The sequence below is a fragment of the Ylistrum balloti genome, unplaced genomic scaffold (assembly GCF_031769215.1).
Source record: "Ylistrum balloti isolate Yb309-2 unplaced genomic scaffold, AGI_CSIRO_Ybal_v1 Utg369726, whole genome shotgun sequence".
In the NCBI taxonomy this organism is placed as follows: domain Eukaryota; kingdom Metazoa; phylum Mollusca; class Bivalvia; order Pectinida; family Pectinidae; genus Ylistrum; species Ylistrum balloti.
This window is the reverse complement of record NW_026781943.1, coordinates 662,174-676,219: the sequence shown is the minus strand read 5'-3', so window position 1 is coordinate 676,219 and position 14,046 is coordinate 662,174. Positions and strand designations below refer to the sequence as shown.

Genomic DNA, 14,046 nt, shown 5'->3' with positions numbered 1-14,046 from the left:
TTATCCAGACACATTTTATCCAAAGTTATCATTATCCAGACACATTTTATCCAAAGTTATCATTATCCAGACACATTTTATCCAAAGTAATCATAATCCAGACACATTTTATCAAAAGTTATCATAATCCAGACACATTTTATCAAAAGTTATCATAATCCAGACACATTTTATCCAAAGTAATCATAATCCAGACACATTTTATCAAAAGTTATCATAATCCAGACACATTTTATCCAAAGTTATCATAATCCAGACACATTTTATCCGAAGTTATCATAATCCAGACACATTTTATCAAAAGTTATCATAATCCAGACACATTTTATCAAAAGTTATCATAATCCAGACACATTTTATCCAAAGTTATCATAATCCAGACACATTTTATCCGAAGTTATCATAATCCAGACACATTTTATCCGAAGTTATCATAATCCAGACACATTTTATCCAAAGTAATCATAATCCAGACACATTTTATCAAAAGTTATCATAATCCAGACACATTTTATCCAAAGTTATCATAATCCAGACACATTTTATCAAAAGTTATCATTATCCAGACACATTTTATCCGAAGTTATCATAATCCAGACACATTTTATCCAAAGTTATCATAATCCAGACACATTTTATCCAAAGTTATCATAATCCAGACACATTTTATCCAAAGTTATTATTATCCTGACACGTTCTATCCGAGTATCTATGCAGACACATTTTATGCGAAGTTAAATTGTCGAAAGCATTCACCATATTGGTAAAATGTCTATAAGATTTTTTTAGATTATTAATAATTTTAATCACAATTACAAACACACACAAACAGAAAAACGGAAATAGAAAAACATGAATATCGTCTATTTTCCCACGTCAAACTGTCCCACAAACAAGCCATTTATTGAGGTCGTTCTCTACACACTCAATGATGTTGATTATTGAATAAGAAATAATGTTAAAACTAAATGTTTCCTTGAAAAAGTTTTTGCAAAAGTTTACGCAAGGAATCAATTGAAGAAACTAAAATAAAGGGAATACAAGCAAACAGACAGGAAAATCAAACAAACATTCGTGTATACTTTAACATAATGAAAAGTCTTTACCTGTATGAACCGTACGAAGTAGAATCGTGTATCCTGGCGCGCGTGCCAATAATGAAAAAATGTTGATTATATATATACATAATTTTTATCTATTCTGAGAATTCGAGCATTTCATTTTCTTGAAACAATTCCTAACATACCATATATGGAAGTTGTTAGTAGAGGTTTCCTTATATGGTCTTACTACTACAACCCATGTAAATTCATGTGCTCTTCATGTTTGTTGTCATCGATAAAAATAATTTATCCGGCTCTATTTAGTTTATTAGTTCAACGCTAAAAATAGATATACTCGTTGTAAATAAAAATGTGCGCTACATCGTAAATCATCAAAACTGTTTTCAGTCTTGGTTAAGGTCATCAATAACGTCAATAAAAAATCATATTAGCAAAGGAGCTACATTGCAAAATAGTATTGATTTTTTAATAAATAGATGCAGTCTCTATAAGAGTTATCTCCCTTGAAACACCCTACAATACTGTTGCATGGTTGTCCTGCATACTCTAATTATTTTTCATCAATGGCAATCCAGTAACAAAATCAACGTACAGACAAATTATATTAATAATTAACTGTAAGATTATACTTCTATTAAGGTCTTACTGATGAATTCCTTTCAATGATAAGACTTCTAAATAATGTTGTGTGTAATAAGGCAAATTTATTTTTACTATAAACTTATGTGGGTCCGTATAAAATTCTCAATTCAATCAATTTTATTTTTTCAATAATCAATCCTCGTTTTTCTCTTTTCTAGGTGATTGATGATTTCACTGTACAGTAAAACGCGGATAAGTCGAACTCGACGGGACCAATGAAATGCTCGACTTATCCGATAGTTCGACTTAACCGTGTTTCTATGAAAGGAAACATCGTACATTGAAGATTAACCCTATATTAATCGCTTGTTTACCGGACACGAGTCTCACAGCATTGCGTTGCGTAACCGTAATAGATAAGTCATAAATAATCAAATATACATAAAAAACATAAATGTTCTTTCTGGTAAAGCGTTACGGAAACTTGGCATTTTCTTTGAAACAAATATGCAAATGTATATTTCAAGTTGTACATGATTTACTTGTATCTCGTTGCATGTCTTCTTCGTCTGTTTGTTTTCATGCTGTTCTATGTTACTCCGGTGGCAACGTTCCCTGTTTGATGGGCAAGCCCCTGTCTCTAGAAAATTTGAATGATATAAAGACTTTAGTCCGATAGATCGGTTATCCTGGTTAGGCTTAAGTTAGCTAGTAGACAACCCGTTTATTTAGGGCCGGTAGCATGGTTATTACTGCCGAGCTAATTTAAAGGTCGACCATCGTCATAATATATGGTCTAAGATTTTGCGATATGGAGTTCTACGTGTTTAATGCCTGCACTGGTGGTCAGGTGGCCACCAACGCGCCTTTCACCTAACCGTCCGTGGTTCGATTCCCTAAATCTGTTTTCTGTAATCTGGTTCCTCCGACAGCAAGAGCTCTCACGCGCTAGTATAAGTTGTTATATCTTCTTTCATAATTCTTGTAAAATATTATCAACAGGTTCAATGTCACTATCCCGTATATGACTTTAAAACATTTAATCATATTTACCAAGATTCACATGCCGGATGTCATCCATGAAGCAAACGACGTTTACCCTTCCGGAACTATTGCATTGTATTATTCTCCTGACGCTTTACCAGAAGGTCGTTTTCCACTTCATGAATCTTACCTAGCGGAGCTGTGATTGGCTGGAGGGTCTCACAGCGTCCTTTATGATGGCATACCTTCCCGACGTCAGATACATTATGACATCACTATAGAATGGGATAAGGAATGCATTGTCTCCAATTTTGATTTCATATCAATCTTATAAAATGCTGTTAGAAACAAGTTTGCAAAATAACTGAAAAATAGAATCTTGAAATCGTTTCCATTTCATCGGCGATCTTTCATTTCGTTCTTATAGTCGCTACATACTTCCAGAGTCCTCGAAAGGGGAAATAACTCCAATACATTTGGTAACTGGTTATTATTATATGCTAGTGGGATCAATTCATGGAACTCGTCACGAATTGTCTAGCCAGAAACTTGGTTAAGTCTAATATTAATAGAAATTCCTTTTAAGATCCTCTATTCTCTGTTCATGACAATTCATACCAAGTCATACAAACGTCCTTATCTATAGCATCGTAATGAAAGCATTTAGTAGTCAGCTAATGGCCATCTTAAAAGAGGGAAAGGTATATTGGCATTCAACACTCTGTCATTTATACTGACTATAAATGCCATAGCAAGACGATTCAATGCTTTTATTTTCAATTTCATCGCATGTTGAATTATCGACAGTAAAATCCGTCAAAAACTGTTTCATTTTGAAGATGTATCGTGTGCGTTCCTATGCCAACAATACTGACGTCATTATTGGTCACGTTCTGGGTGTCATTTATGTTACCTTCTATAGTTTATATAATGGCATTGTAGAAAAAATGTAAATATTAGTATATGACTGCAATACAGATGACGTGAGTCTGAGGTTACATATGTCGGACACGAAATACACTAATGGATTGAAACGCCTTTTAAACGTCACCATTAACGATAAAACAAGCTTCATGCAGTAATTGTGATCACGTTAATTGCTATGATTTTATCATGTTAAATATTCAAAAATATTTTAACGAAATAAACAGCTTCGTAAGATTAACGTATCTAAGAAACGACATAAAATTTTCCTTTTAACATTTAAATAATAGGCTTCATTAAAGGAGAGAGAGAGAGAGAGAGAGAGAGAGAGAGAGAGAGAGAGAGAGAGAGAGAGAGAGAGAGAGACCGAGAGAGAGAGAGAGAGAGAGAGAGAGAGAGAGAGAGAGAGAGAGAGAGAGCATCATGCACAGGGACTTGGTACGAATTCCAAACGCAGGGTCCATATGATACATATCATTATAAAACATATATATAGGCTGTGGGTTGGGAAATCGTGCCAAGTCCCTGTGGTATAACACGGTAGTTATATATCTCGTTTAACTTAACACGTTAAACAGTGTTAGTTCAACCTATCTGACACAAATGTAGCTTGAAACTTTGAGGCATTTTTTCGCTCTCAGGGTGTAAAGCGTTTTACAGAAATTAGAGTAAACAAATAAAAAAAATAACCCAAGAAACAATGGCACCAAGAACTTGATATATCCAAAACAATAAAAAACAATTCAAATATTTGTGAAGTAATTTATTTATACATAAAAACGACAATGGACTCCAAGCATTACAGAAACAATGTTACTTTACACTCAAGACGTTCACTCTCCAAATGGTATGACAACAGCCTCATTTATCTGAGGAAATAGTTCATCTACACGATGTGTTTGGTGTCCTCGTTTTTTTTTACATCATCACTGTAAAAATAGCACACGGATTTATTTATTTATTTATCAACACGGGCGAAAACGTGAATGTCAGTTACCCAGTGACAGGATAATGAGAACATGTGATGTGTGATTTCCGGCTCTACCATGGACTTTTGATGGTGGATTATTTACTTTAACTTTTTCTTCTTTCATCTTCAGTCCAATGTGTCAAAAATCTTTAACTTAATTGCTTCTTTTTAATCAAATAAATATACAAAAAATCAGTTTCATTTCCACTGAGCTTGGTATTTTAATGCTCCGTATATTTGTACAAAGTGACTAAAACTCATTTTTTTTTTTTGTATATTTCCGTTTAGTAAGATAAAAGAAAAATTAATAAGATTTTTCTTTCATTTTTCTTGCAGCTATGAACATACACCGTGTATCTCTGAAATCGGGAGATTTTGATCCATACGATCGGGAGACGGGGTTGGGAAGTGAGAATCGGAAAACTCCCGACTGAATCGGGAAAGTTGGCAGGTATGTACATGATGATGTGAACGACATTGGAAGATGAATTGCAAGTTTGATTCATAGACTCGGACGACATAGGTAACGGTGAGGGACTTGTTTAAACGACGTGACAAGTATCATCATATCACAAACGTCAACGCTGTGCAGTGGTTGAAGCACGAGTGCTTACATATCATGAAATCAAACTCAGTTACCCTTTAAAGTTTAAAACCATATTCTATTAAATACTACTAGAGTGATATAATTAACTAATACAACTGTATATTTGATAACCGTTCCCAGGTATCTATATCAGTCCCCATTCACAGGTAAAAACATAATGGTATTATCACATCAGCTTTTTTGTTGATTTATTTTGTCTTAATAAAATAACCAGAGCGAAAATAAGAACATTAAAGAAAAGGTTATAAATTTTCTTTTTATTTCCTGTCTAATTGCCAAACGTTTTAAAAAGTTCATAACATATAAGGAATTTAATTTCAAAATACAGAGAAAACGTCTTAACACTACGCGTAGCGTAGTGGACATTTTTGAACATATAAAAAATTTGCCGGGAATTAATCTAATGATGCTCAGCTGCTCACAAATACAAGGCCACATTATACCGTGTACTTATATAACTTATACAGATTCATCTTCATTTAGTCAAAATTGCCGAAAAGTTTTCGACATAACCATGAATAGTCCTATCTTTATCTATTGTACCCCATACTTCACTTCAACAAGAAATAATTTCTCAAGGAGTTCAAAGATGGTATATATGAAAAGGTATGGGGTCACCTGCCCGACCACGTTGGTTTTCCCAGGGCACTCTGGTTTCCTCCTTCATTAAGACCCCTCGTGCGCTTCCATTCGAGCCAACAAGAGTGATTAAAATAAGTTTGAAAAACTTGCTTCGGAATAGTTGTAAAATAAGTAAAGTTTATTAAAGATGGTATTTAACAAGAAGTTGTGGGCGGGGCATGCACAAGCTTCACTTGTAACACACGGACACCTTGTATACATTTAAAAAATGCGGTAAGAAAATGTGGATTCGTAATAGTTTTAGGTTAAAGATGAAATGTTTATGTTACTTTGTGACGTCAACGTGTTGCTATTCGTGACCTCAACGCCGCTGAAAGGGGGTGAAGATCGGTAAAAATTCGACGTGTGGAGAGTTACAACAAGTGGAGACAACTCTTTGTCACGCAACAGTGATGGTGATATAAGGTTTACCTCACCTACATCTCCTCCTCCAAGATGGGATCCACTGCTGAAGCTAAACACATACTTGTTAATTACTAAAAGACCAATCTTCAGACTTAACTCTGTTTTTGAAAAAACAAAATTCTTCCAAGAGTTCTCTCCTTAATACTTATTTATCTGTTTATAATTTTTTTATTTGAAGTTAAGAACTGTTCATGAAACTGGACCATTAGCCATATATAAAATGAAGGCATTTCAGTTCGTAAAATTATCAAAATTTGAACAATCTTGTTAACCACTTGCATAAATTGAAGTTTAATGATGTTCATGAAAGGAAATGATGGTTGTAAATTTGAAAAAGAAAATGACAACATTATTTGCCACTTTTCAGACAAAAAAAAAAAAAAAAAAATTTAAAATATTTCTGAAATATTACATTTTACAATGTATATGGATATTTTTTTTTACAATTTAGTGGCTTAAAGTGTATGAGAATAAAACAAAAAAATCTGAAAACTGAATAAAGACATTTTATTACCAATCTCATATTTAAACATAAAAATTTGACTGACAAATATATTAACACATACAGTGATCTTCCATGATTTTTCAACTTTTCAGTATAAACATAAAAAGATGTGATGCTCTTTTTGTTTGTAGTGAATATTAGTTGCAGAATTCAGATTCAACTATTAGAAAACATTTAGAAGCAACATAATACATAGTGATTTTTTAAAGGAAAATTATCTATATCTATAACCAACAATGACTGATTTAAAAATGTTATCAAATTGAATATATGTAAATTTCAAATCATGAATCATTATAAAACCAGAGACCCATCAGGCATATCTAAGTCAATGTTCAAATCTATTCTCTATCATACGGATTTACTGGTTATAATTTCTATATTCTAAAATTATCATTAATGAGAATATCAAAGTAGGTTATAATTTTATTTTAATGAAAGCTTGAAATCAGTTTCAAACACAGAATAATAAACTAAGATTTACTGTAGGTAGATTCAACAGAATGTAAATGGATATTCAAAATACAGCATCTGGCATTTGACAAATTTACAAATTAACAACAAAGTACTCATATGTATTTGAGACAAGAAATTTTAGACATTTTAAACTTGCTAAAATTGTTTTTTTTTTTTTTTTTTACTTTCCTATCAAATACTTTTTTAAATTCGATAAATATCCAGACATTTCACACCAGTAGAAACATTTTTTTTTTAAACTGATCACAACAAGACATAATAAATCATCCAATGTAACAAGGAATAAATAAAGCTAACTCTGTTCTGGTTTGTCAGACAGATGACAGTTTTGCACGAATTGTACAATTCTCCCAAAAAGTGGACAGTAGACAGAGCTATCACAGTTAGGTGTAAATATATCTCATATGTAAAATATGGCAACACAGAATTATTATAAATCTGAACCATGCTAATCCTTACAGTGCTACTGTAAAGACAAAATATTAAGAAAAGAATTGCCAAGGTCAGTTTTTCAAGATATATAATAATCATTTCATAATTTTATAAACCGATAAAATACAGAAATTATGAATATTTTAGAATTGTCATCTTCTTTTTATGTTAAAATTTTATAATTCAGTATCGTATTAATACATAAGTGAAAATAATGTAATATTTTTTGTAAAATTATGGCCCGAGGTTTTATATATATAAACTGCTGAAAATTACACAATACATTTGTGCAATAGAAATCATTTCAGTTTAAAGTCGTTTACCAGAATATTTTAGTTGTAATTATGCAAATTATTTCTTATCTATTCTCTTTCATTATCTTTCTGTCTCCTGAAAACTGTAGAAGCACTAGTTATTTTGTTAAAAAAAAAAGAATTTTTTGGATTTTCAATGATACCAAACTAATATAAAAAAGCACTATATTCAGAGAAATTGAAGTTCCTAAGATTGGAAAAAAGTGCCAACTGAAAGATTTCTAATAGATAAGTGACATTCTTCTTAAAGGAATAGAAAGTCTACCACTCTGAAAACTGGTATTCTCCCAGAAACTGTTACAACACATGGTTGAGGTGGTCCCCTGCCCTTCTGTTGTGTTAGTTTTAATTACCAGGAGGGAGTACTGGGGCCTCTATTGAGCAAGGACGGGGCCAGTTGATAGTGGTAGCAGAGGGTGACAGTACTCTTGGTTCCTGTGTTCCTGCCATAGCAGCATTGGTTTGGGGGACGGGCGTGATCACCCTCTGTGGGGTGAGGAGCCGACCTGTTCCCGGGGAAGTTAGACGAGGGGCAGCGGATTGTGCACGGGACCCAGGCTTGGGCCAGTTGATGGATGGCGTACCTGGTTTAGGGGAGTAGACAATGTCTTTGGGACTGATTGATATAGGTTCTGGGTTAATGGCCCCAGATCGTGGAGAGCCATCTTTAGCCATGACTTGTGGGGCAGCTGGAATAACTTCAGCATCAGCTTTCTCATCAATCTTCACTGGCAGGGCATCAGGAATCTACCAATTAAAACAGTTAGTCCTTTGTACAATATGTAGGATACATGTAATAGATTTTTCTCTTTTATTTTTACCTTTTCCCTTCTGTCTAAAATCACATGAGCTTCTCAACAAATGAAGAAAGAATGACATATTTATGGTAATTTTAGTAAACATATAAATTAACCATCTTTTATGAAAAATACCTTGGTCTTTTTAAGTTTTCCCTTCAGTATGATTTCTCCATCGGTCTTACATCTGTCTAACCTCTGTACAGCTTCAAATGTTCTCGCTGTTTTGTTTGTCATATTGTTACCTGGTATAGCAAAAAATTACAAAAACATTAAAAATGAGTAAACACACATAATATTCAATAAACAAGGCATTGTAAACAAGTCAACTACCCTTGCAGTTCCACCTTGACTTAAGTACAATAAATTTCAAGAAGACTGCTAATTTTCTGAACTTTGATCAAAATCTCTGAAGGAATGAACCTGTTACTGAGAGCTGAATTTTCTTTCCTTGGAATGGTTACTGTAAACATTAACTCCATAACCTTGTAACCATCTCTGTGATATTATGATCTTCAAAATCCCTACAAGAATGAAGCCTCCTGAGCACTGATACCTGGTACAAGATTTCCTAAAATAAGTGACCATGACCTTTGACCCAATATCCTCAAATTCAAATTTGTCTGTAATATTATGGTCCATTATTAGTGTGAAATGTTTGTTGTATATCCCAAAAGAAATGAAGCCATATAGAGTGTTCAGGACTTCTAAAAATACCAGTCCTGATCCAATAACACTCAACCTCAAACTTGTCTGAAACATAATGGTCCTTTGTAAGTGTGTGGAGTTTGATGAAAATCCTCCCCAAGGAATAAAGCTGTTTGAGGGCTGACAAGGATAAGTATTTCAATACAATAAACAAGCAAATTGATCAACTTAAAACTGAACTATATGATAAGCTCAGATTTCTGAAAAAATCAAAGTAGATATATGTCAATGACAACACATGTGAAATGGAGAACTTACTGGACAGAATTAAGCAATCAGAATTTGAAACAATATACATACTAACTATAAGTCAATGTTTTCTTGTGTAGCAACATATAAAAAAATAATATTTGTGGCGACATTGCATTCTTATCTACCCATCTGGAAATTGCGGAATTCTCTTAGATTTTCGTAATGCTTCACAGAATTTCCTGCTTGTGGGATCTACTGTTTTCAACAGTAGCTTTGCCTTTACTATTGTACTAGACAATCTAAATCACACTAATTTGGAGGCTTGACCTTTACCCTTTGGGGAATTAGCCTTGGCCTAATTGATGTACACTGTAATGTTACATTTAATGCAAGCTCTAGCCTGTAGATTTCCCCTCCAAAGAAAAACTTTCTCTAACACTTGAATGCTACATAGCAATTCCATGTATGATGTGACCTTTGACCCTTTAACCTTGACTTATGATAAACTGAACACTAAAAGGAAGAACTTGATATTGTGATACTATTGGGTAAGTATGAATCAAATTTGTAGAGAAGTTTCATGTTATGTCTTTGGATGTAACACGATCAGGATTCAGGATGATACCAGACAGACATATATATGTAGCTCTATATGCTCTACAATAAAAGGACATAAAAACTTCATATTGATGAAATGTTGAATTATCAACTGGCATTTTTAAATGAATGAATTCCGTGTGTTAAAATATCAACAGACAGAAGATTAGGCAGATGGACAGACAGTGTGGATAGGAGCTAAAATGAACAAACAGATTGTCAGTTATTTTGTTTGTTTGCTGGATTTATTGCCTCATGGACAGTCAGGGTTGACAATGAGGTGGGGTCTCCTTGTAGTAGCTGGTGGCTACCTCACTGAACAACATACAGGAGGCCAGTTTCAAGTCATCCAGAGCAGTAAGGGTAAAATGTCTTGCCCAATGACAGAACCATGTCAGCAAAGACTGGTCCTTTTGTAAGCTTCCTGAGAAACACTAACTGCTTTGGGAACAGAGTGTCAAACCCCATACCTCAGACCTTTACCTAAGACTAACACACTACTGACTGAGCTATCATAGCTCCCCAGAAGGTTAGACAGATGGACAAACAAAGCAAATGACATTTTAAAAATGCCTCAAATTATTTCATATTAATTTTGAAGCATAGAAGTCTACCATGGACTGGCAAATTAATTGTATATTAAGTCATATATATTGACTTTTTCTGTGAAAGCTGTGGTATTGGAGTTATGGCGATTACAGGTATCTATTATATATCTTAAAACTCAGTTAGTGGAAAAGTTAAAATCAGATGTATTTATCCTTTCCAATTACCAGTATTTCATAAGAAAAATATATCATACCTGGTATTTTAAGGGGTAAGTCCCAGGTACCAACATATGTTCCCCATGGAGATTCCCTTGACCTTTTGACACCTGGGAGTAGGTGACCTCTGTCATTTGCCTTGATTTGTGTAAAACCTGTGTATGCATTAGGCCTCTGCAACAAAATGACACAATTTGGTGAAAATTTGAAAAAAGATGTGTGAAAAATATGTCCTCTGGTTTGATCTGTCAGTTACTGTTACACCTGAAAACATGACAGCTTTTTTTTCCCATGTCTCTTTTTTTTTTTTATTTTGCTTGCTTCTGGGGGTTGGGGGTAGGGATTTACATCTGCATATCATACAGCAAATATACAAAATTCTGTCATACTTGCAAACCTTTTCCTAAATTTCCACGGTGGAGAAAACTTCAATCCCTCAAAGAGTACATAAATTTACAAACCACAAAAAATTGTATCAATACATGTACCTAAAAACAAGATAAACTGTGCTTTTTATGTCAAGAAATATAGAATTTGGTAATTATGTAATAAAAACAAAGTTAATTGATATATCAGGTCTAAAATAGGAAAAATACCAAACCTAAGTATTAATATTGCAAAACTTACTGAAAACTGCCATATGTAGGGCAGTCTGATATTTTGATGTCCAATGTGTTTAACTATCAGTTTTTGAGACACAATTAATTCCTCTCATATATCAAATCTGGAAAGATGAAGGTCTTATAAGTTTTCTTGGTGAAATAACAAATGTACATCAGCATGTTAATTGAAGACATGAATGGTGCAGTCACACGATATCAACATTTTATAGAATATGGATGGCATTAAAAATTCCATGTCATATAATTTAGAAAAAAAAATATATATATATATCATCTGTTCAATAAGTGTTTTAATTGACATTTTTCAAATGTAGTGTTAATCAGAAGACAAACTTTAGTTAGAATTAATTTGTTCAGTCATGCAGCTATATGTAACCCAGGAAAAATGTAACAACAAAGGCTGTCAAGAGATGGGTTATTCTGCCTGTATGGGACAAAATTTATGTATGAAAAATAACAAAGGGCAATAAAAGAGTTATGATTCTTATGCACTGGACTCTTTCTCATGGAGATCTATCTACTTATGAAGTTTCATGTTGGTAGCTCTAATAGTTTTAGTGAAATGCTCCATACAAAATTTAAGTATGAAAAATAATAAAGGGCAATAACTCCTAAATTACGCAAAAGAGAGTGATGACTCTGGTGTAATGTACTTCTCCTTTTTAAGATCTATCTACCAATGATGTTTTCTGTTGATACCTCTTTTAGTTTTTGTGTAATGTTCTGGACAAAATTATGACAGATGGACACAGTGTTGACTATATGCTCTCCCTCAGAGGAGCATAGAAATACATATAATATGAAATAAAGACTTCGAAAAAATATACATGCATAATACATAAAGTAATTACCTTAATACATAATACGTGACTGTAAATGTTTAAATCAACATGCTATCATCCAAGAAAATGTTTTAAAATCAAATGTGTTAAGTTTACACATCAATACAATATGGTTTTTTGGTGTTTTTTCTTCTTTAGAATAATATTTCAACGATGTTAGAATGAAATGTCCACACCAACAGATTTTGATAATAAGAGGAATATATGTTTAAAAGTATTACACTTGTACATGTACTGTGCGACTACCCTTAATGAAAAATTCAAATTAAGTATTTAACAAAAACCTGTGTCATAGCAATAGTTCTAAATCCAAGTCAAAGTATTTGTAAATAATTCTAGTTTGTTTGTAACCAGAACATACCATGCAAGTCATTTAAATTTGAAGAAGTCAAAAGAGAAATAGCATTTCTCAATATGATATGAAAGTTAATGGAATAAATTATAGTGAGCTACTTACCACACATTTATCACGCTTACTTAGATACTGTTGGAAAGTTGTCATATTTTGAGTCTAATTCATGAATTTATAAAATCTTAAGAGACACAAGACAGACCAGTGCTGAACAAACTTGTACCTACTATGGATAATATCAAACAAAATAACCTCCCTTGCTACAAATGGACTGAGCTAGTGGACAAAAGCCTGATTGTGCCAATACAGGGGATTGGGCAAGTGCAGGTAACAAAACAGACCAGGTATTATGTACACTGCAGTGGTCATGAGAATTTCCCAGTTACTATGGGCAGGTTACTTAAGCATTGAATTGCTTTCAGTTGGCATTCATGTGTAATATAAAAGCAAATTGAAAAATGACAAACAGTAATAATTATACTTACTGCCCTGTGTTGTGCTGGGACTTCCCAATTCTGTAAAAGTTTTGGATCAAATGCCTTGTTGTACTGCAAACAGAAATGATGCAAAAAATGGTTTGAGAAATAAAGTTTAATAATTAAATGAATTATCAAGAAATTTATAATTACTAAATTAAGCTTAATAACTTATGTTAGTTTTTCTTTCATCAAAGCAATAATTGGATAGATATTGATCTAGCTGCTAATCAAGTATAAAGTCATCAGCTTTATAAGCTAATATGAAAATTAAAGAGCCAGTCCTGGAAGTAGATTGAAAGTAACACGAATCACTTTTTGATGGACAGAGAATAATTGAATTTTGGATAATGTAACTCATGTGATCCCAAAATCATTCCCAATGAAATGTCCATAAATTGTAAAGAATTCCCCATTTATTTAGACCGTGTGCGTATACAAGCAATGTTTTGATTGTGTCAAATATGATATCTGACACGTCAATGCAGGTCTTTTTATCGACTGCTATGGTGAAACCGCACACGCACTACAGGAATGCAGTATTTATAACACAATGGGTTCATTTTATTACATTTTCTTACCTGGTCTGCACTAAAATGAAGGGCCATCTTGATTTAAAAGAATGGGTCCTTTGTTACATCCAATCGTACCCCCCGTCAAATACTTTCCACTCAGATAAAAGCCATAACACTGCCGTTGCTAAGGGAAGTGATTAGATGAATATAATATTTTGATTTAATAGAATACATATATATGAAAGATAAACTTACTTCCTGAATTAATTATTGG

General features: G+C 33.1%; 1 protein-coding gene across 1 annotated transcript; it reads right to left on the bottom strand.

Moving 5' to 3' along the window:
• Positions 1–7,839: 7,839 nt before the first annotated feature.
• On the bottom strand, positions 7,840–13,927 carry LOC132565601 (protein Flattop homolog). The gene is made up of 5 exons (XM_060230247.1): positions 13,839–13,927; positions 13,267–13,329; positions 11,003–11,138; positions 8,839–8,948; positions 7,840–8,653 (listed from the first exon to the last, which is right to left on the bottom strand). Exons 1-5 carry the CDS (start codon positions 13,863–13,865, stop codon positions 8,252–8,254), a joined length of 738 nt encoding a protein of 245 aa, XP_060086230.1. The 5' UTR covers positions 13,866–13,927; the 3' UTR covers positions 7,840–8,251.
• Positions 13,928–14,046: the final 119 nt, after the last annotated feature.

What these genes read in the sequence shown, in the direction of transcription:
- LOC132565601 (XM_060230247.1), bottom strand. Translation starts at nt 13,865, where the DNA reads ATGGCCCTTCATTTTAGTGCAGACCAG. An exon ending in CTTACCCCTTAAAATACCAG is followed by an intron (nt 8,949 to 11,002) that starts GTATGATATATT and finishes TTGCTATACCAG; the next exon opens with GTAACAATATGACAAACAAA. An exon ending in GAAAACTTAAAAAGACCAAG is followed by an intron (nt 8,654 to 8,838) that starts GTATTTTTCATA and finishes TTTAATTGGTAG; the next exon opens with ATTCCTGATGCCCTGCCAGT.